The sequence below is a fragment of the Chlorocebus sabaeus genome, chromosome 11 (assembly GCF_047675955.1).
Source record: "Chlorocebus sabaeus isolate Y175 chromosome 11, mChlSab1.0.hap1, whole genome shotgun sequence".
NCBI classification, from domain to species: Eukaryota; Metazoa; Chordata; class Mammalia; order Primates; family Cercopithecidae; genus Chlorocebus; species Chlorocebus sabaeus.
Genome location: NC_132914.1, coordinates 102,127,178 through 102,149,130, shown reverse-complemented (window position 1 = coordinate 102,149,130; position 21,953 = coordinate 102,127,178). Strand labels below are relative to the sequence as shown.

Here is a 21,953-nt window from a genome sequence, read left to right as displayed (position 1 = left end):
AAAAAAAAAAAAAAAAAAAAAAAGTAATATGTGTACCTGGTTAAGCATATTTAAGCAGTATGAAAGAATAACTGATGGAGAAAAAAGTCTCTGCTCTGCGGTATGCACCCTTACCCTGGGCCCTTCCGTAGAAATGACAGTTTTATTTTTATTTTTTGTATCTCCTTCAGCAGATATGCAATGCATGTATTTGCATTAATATATGTATTTTCTAAAAAACAAAAACCAAATAACACTCTATAATGTAGCTCTTCACTTTGATCTTCTTAATTTGTCTTAGAGCTCTTTCAATGTAGGTACACACAGATTTACCAAATTCTTCCCAGACAGATAATGCACTTATATAAGGATGTATCATAATTAATCTGCCAAGTTACCTTATGAAGGGGATTTTAATTACCTCAAATCTTTGACTGTTATGAACAGTGATGAAGAAGAGTTATTATATGGGTGTGTTTTTGAACTAATATGCAAGTTTGTTTATAGGTCAAATTCCTAAAAGTAGAATTCTGAGTCAAAATTATGGTCATTTTACATTTGATAGGTATTATCAGATTCCACCAAAGAAGTTAAACCTTTACGTTTTCACAAGCAGAGCAAAAGAGTGCCTATTTCCTTATACTTTTAGCAAAAGTATATTTTCCAACATTTTGATCTTTACCAACTCATCAATGAAAATTTTTCACCTTTTCATTTGTATTTCTATAATTATGATTGAAGTTGGTCATTTTGTCGTATGTTTAAAAGTGAATAGGTTTATTTTCAAACTACGTTTAAATGACAATAAAAATTTTTTCCATATATAAGGATTTGGGGTATGTTTTTTTTTTTAACTGCATAACCTTCTTTTACCAATTAAAAAATGTTCTCTGTCATTTTAAAGTTAGGAGTCTATAGAAGTGTTCTTCAACTTATTATTTTTAATTTTCATTTTTGTTTATTCTTGTGGATTTAAACAGATTTTTAGGTGTTAAGTCTAGTATTTATGTAAGTAATCTGACATTATGTTTGACTTGTAGATGTATACCTCAGTTTCTGCACTGATGCACGTGCACAGTTAGGTATGACAAGAAGTCATACTTTAGGGCAGGTTCATAGCCCCAGAGCACATACTGGATCATGGTGAAATTTGTAAGTAAGTGAACATTATTTTTGGCACTAGCTGCCTCAGCATTCCCTCTCTGGACATTTTCTGCATTATGTCCTCTTGACAGGAAAATTAACTGATAATGCATCCTGGTCTTACAGCTAATAAACACTCAATTAATTAATATGTGCAGGCACAGTCATGAGCAGAATCTTCTGAGGTGGTACAAGTATGTCCATATTTTAGATGCAGAAAGTAAAACATAATTTTGCGCAAATCACACAGTACGTTGTACAGTCAGAATTTCAGTGAAGGTGATCTGACTCTAGAGCCCTTGCTGTTGACACCTGTGCATACTACTTCTCGCTCTTCTCACTCTTCTCGTAGTTCTCAGTTGTGTGTCAAGACGCCCCAGGGTTACTGTGGGATATTTTAAGTTTTCGAGGGAGACACAATGTCTCCTGGATGCATTGCAGACTACTGGCTCAAGGTGGCTTAACATTTCAACATTAGATCACACTCCATTTCTTTGGATGATATGTCTTTGCAAAACTGTGTTTTCAGTAGCACTGTGATAAAAAGCAAGAGTTACACAAAAATCAATATAAAACAGGAGATGAGGGTGACAGTTTCCAATTCCAACATTTGAGAAGTTGTGCAGTGCCCAATATAATACGTATATCCCATTAGTAAATAATTGTGGTTGTAAAAAATGACATAAAATACTGTTTTTTTCTTTCAGTTTACCTGTATAATTTCCTCAAATGGTTACTAAAGTGTTAGGAAATAAATATTTATTAAGTTGTTCAGACCTAACTACTTAATACATAGGATTGTTAGGTATTCTTTTTGTCCTAAGGATGCTATGAAAATATTTCTCAGATACTAAGCATGCCATGAACTGAGAAAGTTTGGGAACTTCTGCAAGCACATCAGGTGGTGGCAACTTTTTTTTTTTTTTTTTTTTTTTGGTGACAGAGTCTCACCCTGTCACCCGGACTGGAGTGCAATGGTGCAATCTCAGCTCACTGCAACTTCTGCCTCCCGGGTTCAGGCGATCCTCCTGCCTCAGTCTCCCGAGGAGCTGGGATTACAGGCACGTGCCACCATGCCAGCTGATTTTTGCAGAGATGAGGTTTCACCACATTGGCCAGGCTGGTCTTGAGTTCCTGACCTCAAGTGATCCATCTGCCTCGGCCTTCCGGAGTGTTGGGATTACAGGCGTGAACCACTGCCTGACCTGGTGTTAACTTTTGAATGATGAGGTACATAAATTTGGAAAGGAGAACTTTATATCTCATACAGGGTTGCAGCCTGCAAGGTGGCCATTCTGACAGGCTGGGAAGCATAGCCTCTAGTCAGAAGCCAGAAACAGACATTTCAAAGGAGGGAAAAAAGGAAATAGGAATTTATGCTGAGTGGGGTGGCCAAACGTACATATTTAATATTCTTTTTTTTTTTTTTTTTTTTTTTTGAGGCGAAGTCTCGCTCTGTCACCCAGGCTGGAGTGCAGTGGCCGGATCTCAGCTCACTGCAAGCTCCGCCTCCCGGGTTTACGCCATTCTCCTGCCTCAGCCTCCCTAGCAGCTGGGACTACAGGCGCCTGCCACCTCACCCGGCTAGGTTTTTTTTGTATTTTTTAGTAGAGACGGGGTTTCACCGGGTTAGCCAGGATGGTTTCGATCTCCTGACCTCGTGATCCGCCCGCCTCGGCCTCCCAAAGTGCTGGGATTACAGGCTTGAGCCACCGCGCCCGGCCACATATTTAATATTCTGTAAGAGGAGTCATGTGAATATTTGTAAAAAGAGAGACGTGTGCATGTGCAGTGGAACTTCATACTTCTTCATGAGTTGCATGTAGACTGGCCAGAACCACTCTGTGATCGGTGGTCTCTTATCAGGAAGGAGGGCTGGTCAGTTGTTTTGTTGAAACTACAAAAGAGGGTGGAAGCAGTCAAGATCAGCAGTGGAGTCTTTTGAAAAGGTTGATTTTTGTTTAGCCCTTAGGGAAGAAAGCATTATGGCAGTTAAAAAGGGAAGGGGTATAATGCGATGTGGTTGTTGATCTCCCGTGCTGTCCTGGCCAATAACTCAGTTTTCAAGGTTACTCTGGGGTCCTTTTGGCTGTGAGGGGGTTCTTTCAGTTGGTTTTGGGGGATTTGGATTTTTATTTCTCACTAGTATGGAGAAAATAATGTAGAATTTTTTGACACAATGTGGGAAATCAGTAATTCATAGCTCTTACTGTTGTCACACCAATGCTTGGGTGTTAAGTATTTCATAGTAATTCTCACGTAAGTATTTCATTTGAATTGAATGTGGAAAGAATAACCAAAGGGAGTAACCTATAGGCGTGCATTCTAGCAGGTCTAAATCGTGATGGCATGTGATGCTTTCATGGTGCAACAACCAACACAGAAGACTTCTGTGACCAAATGTGTGGGGGTTTTACCCCACACATTAGCAAGCAGTCAGTTATGCAGCAGACACTGGTTGATGCAGAATTAGTGTTCTCCAATTCAATTCTGACATTATCTATCCAGAGGTAGCGTCAGATCCCACAGGTTGAGAGCTCAGTCCAAAAGACTGTCCACCTCTTGAGATACCAAATGCAAGTCCTGGCCTCCAGAATTTCTGACCAACTGGCTTCAAGCTGGGGTTCCCATGATCTCCTCTTTGGGTTTGATTGGTCTGCTGAAGCAGCTCACGGAACTCAGGCAAACACTTATGTTTACCTGTTTATCATTAAGGATATTATAAAGAATACAGATGAAGAAATGGGGGCAGAAGCACGGAGCTTTCATGCCCTCCCTGTGTGTTCCCTCATCTAGGAACTTCCAAATGTTCAGCTTTGTGGAAGCTCTCCAAACCAAGTCCTTTTGGACTTTTATGAAGCTTCATTATGTAGGCATGACTGATTAAACCACTGGTCATCAGTGGTCAACTTAACCTTCAGTCCCTCCATCTGCCCCAAAGGTGTTTGTGTGGGTGAGGTTAGTTTGAAAGTCCCAGTCCTCTAATCATGCCTTGGTCTTTCTGGTGACCAGTCCCCATCCTGAAGTTAGAGTTGGGAGTCAGCTGATATGTTGCTACCACCCACTCTACATCTACTGCCAGCTGTCATCAATCAGCATACACGAAGACATCACTTTGGAGATTCTAACGATTTTAGATATATGCCAGGAAACAGGGTTGAAGACCAAATATATGCTTCACGGTATCATAGCAGGTGTCATAAAATGATGACCTAGGTAAAAGGTATTCTGATAGGTTCACAACAAACCTATCTGTCAGGTTTGTTGTGAAGATTAAGTGAGTGAGTCTAAAGAAAAGTGCCTGGAACATAACAATCGGTGAATGTTAGATATTATTCATATTTATTATTATTATTATTATTATTCATCATTGCTATTAATGTCTTTGAAAGATACATATTTCACTAGCACATCAGAATCATTAGCCCATTGTAAACATGGACAAAATTGTTTGATGGTTAGTTTTAAAGACTAATAATCTGGGGTGCCATTGAACCCCCCCTCCCAGTGCTTTTTTAGGCCCATCCTTAATTGGCTTGAACCCAATTAGAGGGATTTCTCTTGTGAACTCTTTGAACCAGGATTTTACAGAAGACTGATCTGATAAATATTTTCTGAGGTCTCTTTAGGTCCCCCAGTTCTACATCTATTTGGAACAGCCTAGGGAAAGTTTGGAAACAAATTGAAATTTTCCTTCATTTATCTGATAGATAATAAGTTTTACTTTTCTCATCTGTCCTGGTAGTTATGACGTGTATTTTTGATACTTTTTGACATAAAGTTAATATGCCTAGCTCATAAAATCTCTTACTGAGACAATCACCTTTTAATAGCACCGGTAAAATGTCACTTTGTGTTACTAAGCTATTTGTATCTTTAATATCTTTATATGTCTCTTTAATATCTGTTAGTTTAATATGTGTTATTTTTATTATCATATGTAAACCAAAAAGCATCCAAGACAGATCTCAATTTAGAAGTTTATTGTGCCAGGGTTATGGATCATGACCTGTGATACAGCCTCAGGAGGTACGGAGAACATGTGCCCAATATGGTCGGGTTGTATCTTGATTTTATACATTTATAGGGGGACAGAAGTTACAGGCAGACATCAATCAATACATGTAAGTTATACATTGGTTTGGTTCAGGAATGTGGGACCTGCAATCAATATAAGGGAATATGAGGGTTGTGTAACAAGTAGATGTAGAGTGGGTGGTAGCAACATATCAGCTGACTCCCAACTCTAACCGCATCTTTTAAAGTGATTCAGAGTTTCAGAGCTCAGGAGAATGGGGTTAAGTTAGATGCTCGCTGATTACGTGAACTGTGTAATTATTCAAAATGTAGTGGGGGCTTCCAGGTCATAGGTGTATTCACAGCTTTTCTGATTGGCAATTGGTTTAAAGAACTAAATTATTTGAAGATGTAGAATCAATAGAAAGGAATATGTGGGTTAAGATAAGGGGTCGTGGAGACCAAGGTTCTTACTATGCAGATGAAGCCTCCAGGTAGCAGGCTTCAGAGAGAATAGATGGTCATACCAGACTTAAAAAGTTGCCAGATTCTTAATCTCTCCTGGATTAGGAAAAGACCTGAAAAGGGAAAAGGTTTTGCTACAGAATGTAGATTTTCCACACAAGAGACAACTTTGCAGGGCCTTTAAAAAATATGTCAAAGAAATACATTTTGGGGTGAGATACTTTGGTTTCATTCAGGTTCTGCTGTCATGTGATGCTATACTAGAGACAGTTTGGAATTTGGTATCTCATTGCTACCAAGAGTCTATTTTGTCAGTCTTAAGATCTCTGTTTTAATGTTAATGTTGGTCAGTTGTGCCTGCGTTTTAAAGGGAGGAGGATATAATGAGGCATGTCTGACCCACCCCCTTCCCATCATGGCCTAAGCTAGTTTTTCAGGTTTGCTTTGGAATGCCCTTGGCTGAGAAGGGGGTCTCTTCCTTTGGTTGGGGAGATTAGAAGTTTGTTTTTCATTTATACATGGTATTTCTCGAAAGGCTAGACAGGACGGATATTATTTTCGTTTAATGGATGAAGAAATTGAGATCAGAAAGATACGTGACTCATCCAGGATCATGAAGCCAAGTTATGACAGATCCATGGCTAGAAGCACAAACCTTATTTCCAATTTAGAGCTGTTTTTATGAACCTCTTTGCCTCACACCTGAAAATGGGGATCAAAACATGGAATTACTTAGAACTCCTGGGGTCAACTCTAGGTCCCATCTTTTGATCTTGGGGAAATAACGTAATCTCTCTGAGTCTTTATTCCTTCATTTGTGAAATTAGATAGTAATAGCACTGTAATTTTCCAGTGGGTTTGTTCTAATTAGTATTGGAAGCAAGATTCAAATCAATTGTCTGGTTCCAGAGTCTGTGCTCTTAACCACTAGCCAGTCTAACGATTGTCATCATAAAGGGATAAAGTAAAACCTTTAGGAATATAAGGCTTATATAACAAGTAGATGTAGAGTGGGTTGTAGCAACATATCAGCTGACTCCCAGGTCTAACTGCATCTTCTAAAGTGACTTGGAGCTTCAGAGCTCAGGAGAATGGGGTTAAGCTAGGTGCTCGCTGATTACATGAACTGTGTAGTTATTCAAAATGTAGATGCCAAGTTGGGAAAAAGGCTGAGATTTTTAGAAATGTCTTTGTTCTAAAGTATTTTTTAAAGAGTGCCAGAAAATTTTATTTTATTTTTCTTACAGCACTGGGAGGTGTTCAGAAAAGTTACAGAAGTTTTCATTTTAGTCCCGGCACTTCTTGGTCTCAAAGGGAACTTGGAAATGACGTTGGCATCCAGATTATCCACTGCAGTAAGTTTTTTCCTACCTCACATTATGTGTGTTACCTATACTGTTTCTCTCTGTTAAGGGAAACTTGTATCAGGAAAATATTTCTTTCTCTGATACGCTTCTGCACTTCAGAGCTGTGCTAAGTAATTATGCCTGATATCATATTCTGAAAGATTGTCTCATCTGATAATTACAGGCCCTCTTTTACACCAGGAAGTAGTTACTTGCCTCCTTTGATGCCAGGACATTCTGATATTTATCATCAATGTTTAAGGCATGGGGAAAATCAGATATTGAGATTCTTCGTGGTTCGACGGTTGATTGATTGGTGTTTAAACTTTCTGTAATTGTAGAAGTAATACATGCTTATTATAAAAACTAAAGAAAAGTGAAAAATATAAAAAAGAAAATCTAATTATCCACTTAGATGTAACCTCTACTAATATTTTGATACAGATTATTCTATACCTGCATATCTATACTTACATATAGTTAGGTATATCATAATGCAAATACATACTGTGTATTCTAAAACAGAACTAGAATTCTATATATTCTCTTTTATAATGTGATCTCCATTCAAAAATATATCATGATCATCTTTCCATATCAGTAAATGTAGATCCGTGTCATTATTGACTATGTACTTTTCTGTTGTATATTTCTATTACAGTTTACTTCATCATCCGTTACTGGATGTTTAAGCTCCTTCTAACAGTCTTCTGTTATAAACAAATTTGTGATGAATATTCATTCTTGTACAAATATTTTTCCATTCTTATTTTTTTAGGGCCAATTGTAGGATTGTAATTACTATTCAGAAAAAAGAAATCTGTACTTTTAAGTCTTTAGCTACATATTGCAAAATTGTCATTCAAAAAGCGTAAACAATTAAAAAAATACTGCCAGTAGCAGAGTTCTGAGTTATTTTTAGAAGCTCAAAAGGACATTATTATCTTATTATAATGTTATTTTGGGGTTTGCCGTCATGGAACCAAGTTATGGTTAAAACCACGTAGCCAGTAAGGTTCACTTCAAAGAGCTATCTGCCTATGAAATGCTAGCCAAAACTTAACTAAGTCACCAGCTAATATTACTAATTGAAATTCCTTTAGTATATAAAGTTTTTTTCCTTTAAGAGGATAGAGCAAGATAGAGTTGATCCATCTACCAATTAGGAAAAAATTTATGTATCTAAAGGCAAGAAGTGGGAGCTGAAAACCGTGCTGTTGATGGGAGGACTCTCCACCCTCTGTCCCACTTCCCCTCTCCCCCTTTTTCCACCCAGGCAACTGTTAGTTTCCTAAAGTTTCTTGAGTAAAGCAGATGCTTGGAAAGAAATGCATAAAATAATGTTTTATTAATGTTACTAGTTTGCTTCATTGTTTCTTTTTTTTGGAGACGGGTCTTGTTGTTGCCCAGGCTGGAGTACAGTGGCGTGATCTCAGTTCACTGCAGCCTCTGCCTCCTGGGTTCAAGCAATTCTCCTGCCTCAGCCTTCCAAGTAGCTGGAATTACAGGCATGCACCACCATGCCCAGTTAATTTTTGTATTTTTAGTAGAGACAGGGTTTCACCATGTTGGCCGGGCTGGTCTCAAACTCCTGACCTCAGGTGATCCACCTGCCTCTGCCTCTCAAAGTACTGGGATTACAGGTGTGAGCCACTGTGCCTGGCCTGATTTGCTTAATTAAGGGAAAATGGCTCATGTACCCTATGAAACTTTGTAAGTTCCTTCCTTATATAGTATATAAAAGGTCATATAGCTATAGCTGCAGAGGTCAATAATGAAATATCTGGTATTAGTGAGCTCTTATTATGTGCCAGGTCCTTTGCTAACTGCTTTCCAGGGATATCTTATACCAACCTTGTGAAATAAGCACTATTATCCTGCTTTACAGAGGAGGAATTGAGGCTTAGAACAGTTGGGTAACTTTCCTGAGGACACAGCTCTACATATAGTGGAGTAAGTCACATTCCATTCCTTTTACCTGCACAGAGTAACTCTGTCAGAGTTTATAAAATCAATAAATAACAGCAGTAACGAAAACCTAATAACTTCCCCATGTGCCTTGTAAGAATGATCTGCTAAGGTCTTGGTCTTAGCACCAATGCATAATATTTTTGGTACTTAATATTTAAAATGTTTAAATGTTGTTCCAAACATTATTATTTACAGATATAATACTTTTCTATGTAGTTAGTTGGTAAACTATAGATGATGTCTGGAAGTGTCAGTCAGCCACTTAGGCAGAGCCAAACTCATAGAGTAGAATTACTTTGGTAAATTCACTTTAGTCTATATTATGTAGTCATTGTAATTATTGAATATTAAAAGGACTGAAAAATAATAGGAGCTCCTTGGGCTGGAGAAGAAAAGTATACAATGAACCTCGAATATCTTGTGGTGCCAGAAAGTAAAGAAGTGCTAAAAATGAAAAAAAAAAAAAAAAAAAGGGAGGGGACATGACAAAAGGATAACAAGTGACATACTGGCCAGGCCAAATCTTGGAAAATTGGAGCCATACAATAGATAATGACAGTTAGAGGTTATAAATAACCCATGGAATAAAATAAGAATCCATTAGTCTATACATGAATAACAAGGCAGGCAAGGTCTCTGCTGTGATGGAATTTGCATAAATTTGGATATCAGTAAGGGAAGTGAAGAAAATCAAACAGGATAATGTGATGACGGATGATTCCTGAGGGCTATTTTATACAATGTGGTCAGGAAAGTCTCCTCTGAGGAGGTATATGTAAGCTGGAACCTGAATAGTAAAAGTGAGTCAGCCATATCAGAATCTGATAAAAAATCAGTCCAGGTTACTATTGTATTTAATAATTGTAACAATGTCAAATATTTATAAGCATTCTAGACCGTTGGGCTTTTAACATGCTTTTTAAGCATGTTAAATGCTTTGTTAAAAGCATTTTAAATGTTTTTTAAGCATTTAACAGATGGGCTTGGGGTAGCAATACAAATGGAGACCTAGGTAACATATGTCTACATAGCTTAAAATTATACAACAAACTTACACACTTAAACATTTTCTCTTTCTGTCTACCTTGACAAATATATTCTTAGGAAGACCTGGAAGTCTAAGATCAGAGTTAGAATTTTTGGACTTGTTGGGTTCTGTTTTGGTATGTCATGTTGTAGAGAGAGCCACTGAGCCACCCTGTGGTCTGAGGCCTGCCCCAATTCCCTTCCCACCCTTGGCAATATGTGCTGCACTTTGAAAGACCTCACACATACACCAGGCCCCATGTCTAAGCTCCATCTACACCTCCAACAAACACCCATCCCTTGGCACTCCTGGGGTTAGTTGGCACCTAGTGGTGGCATGGTCTGCCTTGAGGAACACTAACTTGAGATACCTTGGTCTCAGGTATCTGGAGCATACGGTCTAAGATTTATATTTGTTCCTGTATCCCAGTATTTTCTTATATAATGGTGACATTTGGTGTCAGCTGAATGTTGATTTCAACACTTGACCATTTGGCATCCAGCTGCAATGTGTGTCAAGTATATCTCTAGCTTTTATCTTTAAGAAGAAAAAACAAAAAAACTTTTATGTAGTCTTACTGAGATTTTGAGAATTTGTGAAATTATATGCATGTGTTTCATCTTTTCCTACTTGTATTATGTTATAAGAACTGGTGAATTACCCTGCGTAGATAGAACTCAATCCAAGAGGCTTTTTGGCAGGAGATAGAGAATGAAGAGGCCTTGAGAAACAAAAGCGGGAAAATTTGAAGAAGAAAGTTATTTGAATGGGAGTTAAAAAGTGGCTTTAGTTTCATTTGTTGGAAAATGAACTTTGCTCTGATAAATACAGTTAAGCATACAAGAATTTAAGCAACTTGATAAGTTTGGCAGGAAAAGTGAAGTTTTGGCTAGCTTACCTCAAAGAAAATATTTCGAAAGCATTGTTCTTGAGCATTATCCAGAATTTGTTTAAATCCAACTAATAGATTTAAAACACCAGTCTGTTTTGAAATAGGCCATGCTATAGGGAATCTGGTTAAAAAACAATATGCTGCAAATGATATTTGCTGTTTAATGTGATCACATACTACCATTAAACCTGAATGAAGGTGAATTTAATCTTTTTTTAACCTTAGTTAATTTGTTGTGGTGTCTGTATTTTACACTAGGTGTTGTTCTCAGATGTCTGGTTATATGTATCTGTCCATATTTAAGAGAAGGAGTCTCCAGAGCTGATTAGAAGCTCAGCACAGGGGAGAAGCTTGCCATCTGTGGCCTCTACTCTGCTGCAGGGTGATCTAACAGCCTTTCTTTGGAGAGGTAGGGGTAGAGCTGCCGGATTCCATAGGTTGAGAGCTGTGCTACTGATTAGAAGATAGTTCAGTCAAGGAAATAAGAAAATATTATAAGGAAGTAAGAAAACGTAAATAAGAAGCATTGAGGCCATTTGGGATAGGAATGTCCCAGGCAATGCAAAGGGCCAGAGGCAGGACTGTTGTTGGTATGTTAGATAAGTAGTTCTCAAAGTGTGCTCTTCTGGTCAGCAGCATCCGCAACTTGTTAGAAAGACAAATTCTCAGCCCCACTCAAAAACTACTAAATCAGAAACTCCAGTGGTGTGGCTCAGCAATCTAAATTTTTTTTTTTTTTTTTTTTTTGAGACGGAGTCTCGCTCTGTCGCCCAGGCTGGAGTGCAGTGGCCGGGATCTCGGCTCACTGCAAGCTCCGCCTCCCGGGTTCACGCCATTCTCCTGCCTCAGCCTCCTGAGTAGCTGGACTACAGGCGCCCGCCACCTTGCCCGGCTATTTTTTTGTATTTTTAGTAGCGACGGGGTTTCACTGTGGTCTCGATCTCCTGACCTTGTGATCCGCCCGCCTCGGCCTCCCAAAGTGCTGGGATTACAGGCGTGAGCCACCGCGCCCGGCCAGCAATCTAAATTTTAACATACTCTCCAGATGATTCTGATACACTTTGAGGTTTGAAAACCACTGTGTTAGATAAAGAGCTTGGAGGCCAATAGGGCTGGGACCAAGTGAGCGAGGGGGCACAATTTTAGGGGATGAGCCAGAGGCCAGATTATATATGGATTTGCCTACTTTGTGAGATAAGAAGCCAATGGAAGGTTTTAAACAGAGGAGTTAATGTGATCTGATAGATATTTTTTAACAGATTGACTACTGCGTTGAGATATGCGTTTAGGGGGCCAAGGACTGAAGCGGGGAGACTGGTTGGGAGTCTGTTGCAATAATAGGTTAGAGATGATATTCAAGATGGTAACAGTGAATGTAGTGAGAGGTACTTGGAGTCCAGAATTAATTTTCAGAGAGAATCAACAGAATTGATAGATGGATTAACTGAAATTAAACACTAGGAGCCATCACTAAAAATTCTTTCTGGATCTGAGAGGGGTAAAAGCAAACAAATTAGTAGATGGGAAAGTAGCAACTTGTGGTGCCAAGTTATGATAACATGGTATATTCTTCTAGTTTATGGTGTTTTAATTGCTTAGAGAACTAGATCTCAAGTTTGCTGGGTAGAGAACTACAGTTCTGACAGAATGCTAGAGAAGTGTTGGGTGTATTTCAGTTCTGATACTCTATGGGCTGTTAAGAAACTCTTAAGTTAATGACTTCTTGATGGCAAAATCCTCAAAGCCTCATCTTCTCTGAACTCTTCACCGATTATTCTCTAGTTGAAAACTTTATAGCCCTTGGCTTTAAAAGAGACCCCACTGTCTTCTCATTCTCCCAGCTCTTTCACCACTGCTTGTCAGTCTATGTCTTTTGTTTTTCTTTGCTCATCCTCTAAATTTGAGGTTTTCTTGAAATTTTAGTACCTTGTTCTATATGTTCTTCCTCAGTAATTTCATGGAGTCCAGCACTGCTTGCACATTGCTGTTCTCAGATCCATATCTCCAGACTCTTTCCTGACCTTGAGAGCTGAATTTTCAGTTGCCTGTTGGATACCACTCAATACATTCTAAACGAAACTCATTAGTTTCTCTTATTTCCAGTTATACTCTTTTTTCTGTATTTCTTATCAGTTTATTAACATTATCAATCATCTTGTCCCTCTTCACTCTCTATCCAGTTACTGTCCAGTCCATGAATTCTGCCTATGAAATTCCTCTTTCTTTTTCCTTATGCCCCACCTGTCACTACCTGAATTTATTTGCCTGTTGTCTATAATTGGGACTACCGAAGCAGGTTTCTAACTGTACTCAGTGGTTCCAGGGAGAAGGGTGAATGAGTATAGTTTTTTCTTTTTTTTAACTTAAAGCAGTCACTATTTGAAAGCTGTTTTTTTCATTTATGTGCAAAAAAATGCTTTTAAACATTTTACATTTTTTATGTAGTATTTGTTTTCACTTGTAAAATTAGGAGAAAAATAATTATAGCTATAGAAGGCCGATTGATGGTTACTTTAATCTTTTTGCTCCATTCAAGAGTCCTTTCTCATTTTTTTGATTATCTGAAGGAGAATCAGGATAAATGAGCTTATAAGATTATAAGGGCGGCCTTTGGTAAGTATAAAGATAAAGAACTTAAGACATAAGATATCATAAAATAGAGTCTATTCATTCAATCTGTGGAAGGTCAGTTGTTTTTAAAGCTTGTTATTCTATAAATCTAAAGACTAAACAGTCACAGATAAAAAGATATTTCAATAAAATAGTTTTCCAGCCTGGGCAACGTGGTGAAATCTCATCTCTACAAAAAATAAAAAAATTAGCTGGGCTTGGTGACACACACCTGCGGTCTTAGCGACTTAGGAGGCTGAGGCAGGAGGATTGCTTGAGCCCGGGAGGAGGAGGTTGCAGTGAACTGAGATGGGGCCACTGCACTCCAGCCTGGGCAACAGAGTGAGACCCTGGTCTTAAAATAAATAAATAAATAAGGTTTCTTATTTTTACAAGGGAATTAAAAAATGATGTATCCAAATCAACTTTATCTTGCCATCTTACTTGAGTCAAAACTTGTTTCTAAAGGTATGATGATTAACTTGAATAATTTTTTCCTGGATTTTAATCTTTTCAATAGTATATATGAGATTATAGTAGTTATTATAGATCTATAATAGAAGTATATAATTAGAAAATGAACCAAGTACAGTGATTCTATAAATTGTTGAGTTTTTCTGTTGTTTGAGGTCTAAAATTTTCAGCTTTTGAATGTTAGGTATAAAGGAGTAAAAAATGGTGTTCACTGCCCTAAAGACAGGAATTTTTTTTTTTTGAGATGGAGTCTCGCTCTGTCACCCAGGCTGGAGTGCAGTGGCACGATCTCAGCTCACTGCAAGCTCTGCCTCCCAGGTTCATACCATTCTCCTGCCTCAGCCTCCCGAGTAGCTGGGACTACAGGCGACCACCACCACGCCTGGCTAATTTTTTGTATTTTTAGTAGAGACGGGGTTTCACAATGTTAGCCAGGATGGTCTCGAACTCCTGACCTCATGATCCGCCCACCTTGGCTTCCCGAAGTGCTGGGATTACAGGCGTGAGCCACCACGCCTGGCCCCAGTATTTTTTTTTTTTTTTTTTTTTTTTTTTTTTTTTTGAGACGGAGTCTTGCTCTGTCGCCCGGGCTGGTTTTTTGTATATTTTAGTGGAGACAGGGTTTCACCATGTTAACCAGGATGGTCTCGATCTCCTGACTTCGTGATCTGCCCGTCTCGGCCTCCCAAAGTGCTGGGATTACAGGCTTGAGCCACCGCGCCCGGCCCTCCACTATTTTTTTTAAAAAAAGTTTGTGAAACTATTTCCCAGGAGTAAATCACCTAGCATGATTTGATTAGCACTTTTCTACTCTAGGCAAAACTGATTTCTATTGCCTCAAACCTCTTCTCAGAGAACACTTGATTATCTAAATTATTTAGTAACACCCTACCTTTCTCATTCATTAATTGCAAAAGCATTTTTTGAGCCCTTACTATATGCCAAGCACTGCTGTGTATGCCAGGAGATCAGTAATAAACAAAACAGAAAATATTTCTGCCTTTGTTGAGCTTACATTCCAGTGAAGGGATATGAGGGATATGAAGAAGTTGGCAAAATCTCTTCCCCTAATAATTTTAAGTTAGATTTGCAATTCAGGTTCTAAAAGTTCTAAAATAAAGGCAAATTAAAACCCAGATAATGATATTAATAACTATGGCACAATTTAGTTATAGTTACAATCTCAGTATTATTTTCTAAATTTGGCATAATTCTGCATGTTCTTGTACAACCTGATTGCTAGATACAAATGGAATTGCATATTCCCGTTAGTTCCTCACTTTAAAGTATCTTTCTTAAGTTATAAATATCAATCCCTAGCCATAGCTTTGTGTAGTAGAACTACTTATGTATAGTCCACTAGGTTTTTCAATAATTAGGGTTTCCTCCCCACCTTTTTTTTTTTTTTACAGCTTTATTGACATATAATAAACTGCAATTTTAAAATCTACAGTTTGCTGAGTTTAGATATATAATATATACCTGTAAAAACTACCATCATAATCAAGAAAAGGAGCATATATATCATCTCTGTACATTCAGACAGATATTTGTGTGTGTGTTTTTGTGTACGTTTTATTATAAAATATTTCAAGCATACGAAAATTTATAACAGTGTTTCTAATTCTAATTAATGGCAGAATGAAATGGTTGGGTGAAGCCTCCAGAGATTAACAATTATAAAATCTGGAAAACTATTTGAAGGCAATGGAAAGTGATCTGAAGCAGGTAGAAAGTAACATTTACCTTTAAAAGACCATACTACAATGAGTAAGAATTGCAAAGTTAGTGATGTTTTTGCCTGAGGGAATTCCCCTATCTTTGGATATCATATGGCAGAAAACTGATAGTCTTATTAGCTCAAAGCAGAGTTCAGAGCTGGCAGAGTGGCTGGGAATTAAGGGAGACAATTCTAGAATTGCAGAAAAGTGGACACCCAAAATCTGAGTATAAGATCTGATGAAATCTTTGGCCAAGTACTAAAGTGCGTATGCATAGGAATAACCTAAATGAGTCTGGTAACAACAACAACAACAACAATAAAGTAGGCAGAAATGTGAGATGAGCCTACACTTGAAAAACAAATGCACTGGTTAAGATTTCTGTGTTTGTTGACTGTCTTCTGTGACCTATGTATAGCTATAGTGGCAGAAAGTTGAAGTTTTAGTGGCTCGGATTATCAGACGACAGAGTTGGGAGCTAACAGAGCATATGGAAACTTATAAAGGAATCTCAGAAACAAGAGAATTACATAGAGAGTGAGCCCTGAAATCTGAGCATAAATTGTGCCCAAATCTTTGGTGGTGTAGTTTGCTTAAAGTGCACAGGTACAGAAGAGACTTTCAAAGGGCTCTACTAAAAGGCATTTGTTGGTAGCTGAAAGAACCAAGCAGAGAGATGAGCTGCTTCACTCTACGGGAGAGACAAAAGCCTGTAGTGTGAGTCTGGGCAAGTTCACTGCCTATTAGAATGAAAGCTCAATTATCATCACAAGAGCATAACAGTATCCAGAGTCACTACAACATATTATCTACATTGTCTGGTTTTTAACCCAAAATCACTAGATGTGGAAAGAAACCGAAAAGTGTGATTGATATTCAAGAAAAGTGTGATTAATATTCAATTAATGAAAAATGATTCCAATTGGGCCTAGATATTAGATTTAATAGTCTTTAAAGCCACTAGTATGAATATGTTCAAACTAAAGGAAAATATGTTCAAATAATAGACAAATATGTTTCGATGAGTGATCAGATAGGGAGCCTTAAAAGAGAACTAGTAACTAAAAAAAAGAATTAAATGGAAGGTCTGGAGTGAAGAGTGCCATTTTGCATTCCCACCATCAGGTCGACTAATCTAATATCAGTAGACCTAGCAAAGGCCTTTATGCCAGCAATGAATGAGAGTTCCTGTTACTGTACATCATCACCAGCATTTGGTATTGTCAGCATTCTGGCTTTTGGCTACTTTAATAGGTGTATAGTGCTATCTTGTCTTAATTTGCATTTCTCTGATGACATATGATATGGAGCATCTTTTCAAATGCTTATTTGCCATTTGTATATCTTCTTTGGTGAGGTGTCTGTTAACATCTTTGACCCATTTTTTAAACTGGATTGTTTATTGTTGAGTTTTAAGAGTTCTTTGTGTCATTTGGATAGCAGCCCTTTATTAGATATTTCTTTTGCAAATATCTGTTTTTAAATAAAATGATTATACTGGCACTGCATGTTCAGTGGTAAAAATTTGAAAAATTCACTAAAAGACAAAGTACAAAATAAAAATTATCCATACACTGAACCCTTGGAAGCAACAATGGTAACTTTCTGTTTTTTTAAAAAAAATCTATTTTTTTGCACATATAGTTAATACATATTTTTTAAGATAATACATCAATGGATACTTTCAGTACCTTTGTTTCAAGTATTTATTCATTAAACATATTTTTTCTAGTATTAATTGTAGTGGCTATATTTATAAATCTATAATTTCAAGGTCATCCAAGACCCCTTTTATATGTAGCTCCAATAAATCCTAAGTCTTGCTCATAACTAATATGTCTCAGTGTCAGATAAGTAACATCTGTTTATGCAGAAGAAGGATTTGGGAGTTATAAAAACTAGAGATGACAGATTCTACCTAAAGGCATTCAGATTCAAAAATTTTGAAACCACTGTGCTGGCCACACATAACACATCTTCAGGCTCTGGCCACCTCAGCTCTACTCTTTCCTAAAATATTAGTTGATGTCTCTGCAAAAATATTGGTCTATTTTTCTAATACTTTAAGATATACATAATTTAAATAAAACTGGGTTACACAGAAGTCTTCACTAGATCATGCCCTATTATATTTTATCACCATCTAAGCTCTTGGTTTGTCTAGCTGGGCACCATCAGGTCAGCTAATCTAAAAAAGTAGGTCTCGCAAAGGCCTTTACACAGAACACTCATACTTCTCCCTCTCCACTTTAGAAAAAACTTAGATGGCTTATACTAACACTAAACCACTGGACAGTAGGATGGGTCAGCACAACTGTTGGTGTAGTTTTTACAAGGTGGAGGCAACAAAATCAATTTTCTGTGTCCTGCCATACCTCTATCCACATGCCAATGCAAGCCTATACCATACATATTTTCCCTAAGAAGGTAAATTTGGGGCAACATTTCTCTTTAGTTTACTTTTTTAAAAAAAATCTTACTCTGGAAAATCTTTGCTTTATAAAAAAAGGTTATTATTTATAAATATATTCTACATTTTATTTTTTATTTTATGCCATACATTGTTTTAATTTGTTATTTATTGTTTTATCTTAGACTAAGAAGAGTAAAGATTCAGAGACTTCTAGATTAGGAAGGGACTCAGAGAGTGTGACCTTCATCATTTATAAAACAAATTAATTGATTAATGCCACCCTAGAGATCATGAAAAAAAGCAAACTGATTAATTGAAAAAGTGATGCTGGGTGTGGTGGCTCACTCCTGTAATCCCAGCACTTTGGGAGGCCAAGACAGGCAAATCACTTAAGGCCAGGATTTCAAGACCAGCCTGGCCAATGTGGTGAAACCCTGTCTCTACTAAAATACACAAATTAGCTGGGCATGGTGGTTGGCACCTGTAATCACAGCTACTTGGGATTCTGAGGCAGGAGTATCGCTTGAACCTGGGAAGTGGAGGTTGCAGTGAGCTGAGATCATGCCACTACATTCCAGCCTGGGTGACAGGGTAAGACTCTGTCTCAAAAAAAAAAAAAAAAAAAAAGAAAAGTGTCACTTTGGGTTTGGTCAGGAAAACAGAGCCATGGTATGTATTGAATCAATAGGGAATTTAATAGAGAAATTTGGGATTACATGATTGTAGGAGAAGTTGGAGAAATGAAGATCTGTGGTAGGAAGCTCAGAGAAACTGCCTGAAGCTCTGGAGCAGGAAAGAAAGCCACGCATGCATTACAGCAAGGAAGTCTGGACACCTGCATGTCTGATCACCTTCCAAAAATAATAACCTCTGCTTCACTGGTGACTTCCAAATCTTAGGCAAGTTCTTCTCACTGGCAGACTGTTACCTGAAGCTATAGGGGAGGGGATTTTGGGGAATGTAGTTACAAGCCTTAGAAGGGACTGGTGGTGATAGTGCCAAATTAATGTGGCACAGTTGCAAACCCAATTCATAGCACTCATTCATTCTGTAACTCCTATCTTTCTTGATCTTTTCCTAGACCTGAATATGTGTATGTCTCCATTGGTTATTAAGCAACCCTGGAGTCTTGATGTCTTATACTTTTTCATGGAATCATTTTAGATTGCTTCCTATAGATAAGAGTTATTATCTTGATGAGTTATTTAAAAATAAGACTAATTTCACTCATTCCTATTTCTTGAACTCTAAACCTGAGGTAGGTTCACTCTGTAAACATTGCTTGTACCTTATTACTCACTTGAGCAAAGCCCCAGGTTGTTAGAACTACAAACATGAATTTCACCAATGATTTAGATTCCCAGTCTTAGTAAAGAAATATGTAAATAAAGACTGCATTAATAATTATTCTGAAATACTGAGAAATCTCAATATTTGCATTTGCTGGATGCTTTGAGACTAAAGTCCACAGTGAGATTACAGAATAGAATCTGTTTTCCAGATTGATAGAGGAAATGTTTATATAACTCTTAACCTGCTTGTCTAAAGCCAGTGACCTAAACTGTAGTCTGTACCTGGTTAAAACTACCCAAGAATACAATCCTTACTTACTTTCCTCTTTATCCATTTATCTATAGATCATTTGAAAGTCTTTCATGACCAAGCACATCATGAGTAATTGAAATGCAACTCAGTGTAGTGTTTTTACTGAATAATTGTTCATTGCTTTCCAAACAACTACATTAGAAAAACTTGGCAGATTTGGAAATACACTTTTTGAATCCTAAGTGGTTGAGAAATATGAATTAGCTCACAGAGAAATTGAGTATGTAAATGATAATATTATTTTGGAGAGTGTTCTTCCATTTAGCAGAAAGATGTGTAAAATTTAATAGTTGAGGTACATGATCAAAATTTATTTGTAAACTGAATGAATTTTATTGCTAACAGTTTTAGTCATGACTCAAATATAAATTGTATACATGTGAATGATTTGTTTATATCTTGTTTTTTGGATCAATAATTCTTCAAGTTACATTAGTTTTATAATTTGGAATTAACTGCTAGTGGATCAAAATTATGTAATTATTTACAATGGACCTCAATACACAAAATTTGGCATACTAAGATGATACATGATGATGCTAGTTGTAAGTTAACATCGGTGAGTAAGTGGGTAATACTGACGGGTCCACTAGTTCTTGTAAGACAGGTAAGTAAAAAAAAAATTTTTTTCTCTAAACATGTTAGGCAAACCTAGCGTTAGCTGAAAGGCTGGTAGTAAATTCAGAATTAATTTCAAAGTACAATGTGAGCTCATTGGATTTACTGAATAATTATTTGGGGCTTTAAGATTTCATGTGCTGTTTGAACACAGCAGAGAGCATGTAGATTTTCTTCAGTGATACATGAAAATATCCATTTTAACAGGTAAATATTGGGAAGATGGATTCGCCCATTGAAAAGTGGAACCTAATAATTGGCAACCTGGCTTTAAAGCAGGTAAGTGGTATACATATTTGTTTACAGATCTTGGGTGTACAAATTTTGAGTGTTATTTATAAGATTGTTGTAAATTTTAGTACTGAGTCTACCCTTTGTTTTCAGAAACACCAAAACAATAATTTAGTACCTTGAAAAAGTGATGGAGTAAATGGATACCCATGACCTCTGAAAGCTATTCTTTGTTTAGAAACTAGTTTTTACAAATATGAAAAATATATACAAAATATGGAAAAAATATACAAAATATTGTCTATCATAAGTGTGTGATAGAGCCAGAATTTGCATTAATATATCTGTTTACTAAATATTTAACACTTCATTAAGTGTTTTTTTTTTTTACTTTGCTATTTAAAGATAAACTGAGTTCTTTTCTATGTATTATGGTCAGGTATTTGTTTGTTTTCCTTAATTTGTTAATGTTACTAGTATTAATATACACAATACAGTAGTTTACCAATTACATATACACTGAAATGTGAAGTGTAGATCATATATAATCTACAGCTCTTTCTAATCTTAGGTGAATATCTCTTTTTCTTCTTCCTTCACCTTCTCCTACCCCTAAGACTGAAGACTGCGGCTACCCCTAGTAATTCTCTAGCTAGTGTGAGCTTAGGGAATGCACACTAATTTTGATACTAGCTCAGCTAGGACATAATGTTGTGAACCTGGTTGCACGAACAGAATTTCATGTAATTCAAGGACAAAGAAATAAAGCACACTTTTTGAATATGTGTATAAGTGCTTGTGAGATCACAGACGTGGAAATAGGAAAATCTGCGATCTGACCTCAGCTTTAACACGAAACAATTTATAACCTTTGTTAATCGATTTGACTTTTCCAGACTTCACTTTCCTCTTTTATTTTTTTTTCTTTGAAATAAATTTTTGTTTTATTTATTTATTTTTTTTGAGGCCGAGTCTTACTCTGTTGCCCACGCTGGAATGCAGTAGCGCAATCATGGCTCACTGCAGCCTTGACCTCCTGGGCTCAAGTGATTCTCCCACCTTAGCCCCCTGAGTAGCTGGGACTACAGGTACGCGCCACTATGCCTGGTTAGTTTTTGTACTTTTTGTAGAGACGGGGTTTCGCCATGTTGTCCAGACTGGTCTTTTCTTTCAATTTTTAATTTTTGTGGATACATAGTAGGTGTATATATTCATGGGGTACATGAGATGTTTTGATACAGGCTGCAATGCATAACAATCACATCATCTAAAATGGTATATCCGTCCCCCCAGCATTTATCCTTTGTGTTACAACAATCCAATTATACTCTTGTAGTTATATTTTAATGTAAAATCGAATTATTATTGACTGAAGTCACTTTGTTGTGCTATCAAATACTAGGTCTTATTCAATTTTTTTGTACTCGTTAACCATCCCTAC

General features: G+C 37.1%; 1 protein-coding gene across 3 annotated transcripts in view; it reads left to right on the top strand.

Annotated features, from left to right (window-relative positions):
• Window positions 1-21,953, top strand: part of SLC41A2 (solute carrier family 41 member 2) — a 138,747-nt gene that overhangs the window by 35,060 nt on the left and 81,734 nt on the right. For all 3 annotated transcript variants that reach the window (XM_008004493.3, XM_037996600.2, XM_073021050.1), the window contains 2 exons: window positions 6,852-6,959; window positions 20,489-20,560. In XM_008004493.3, coding sequence (XP_008002684.1) covers window positions 6,852-6,959; window positions 20,489-20,560 — 180 coding nt within the window. The remainder of the gene's footprint in view (window positions 1-6,851; window positions 6,960-20,488; window positions 20,561-21,953) is intronic.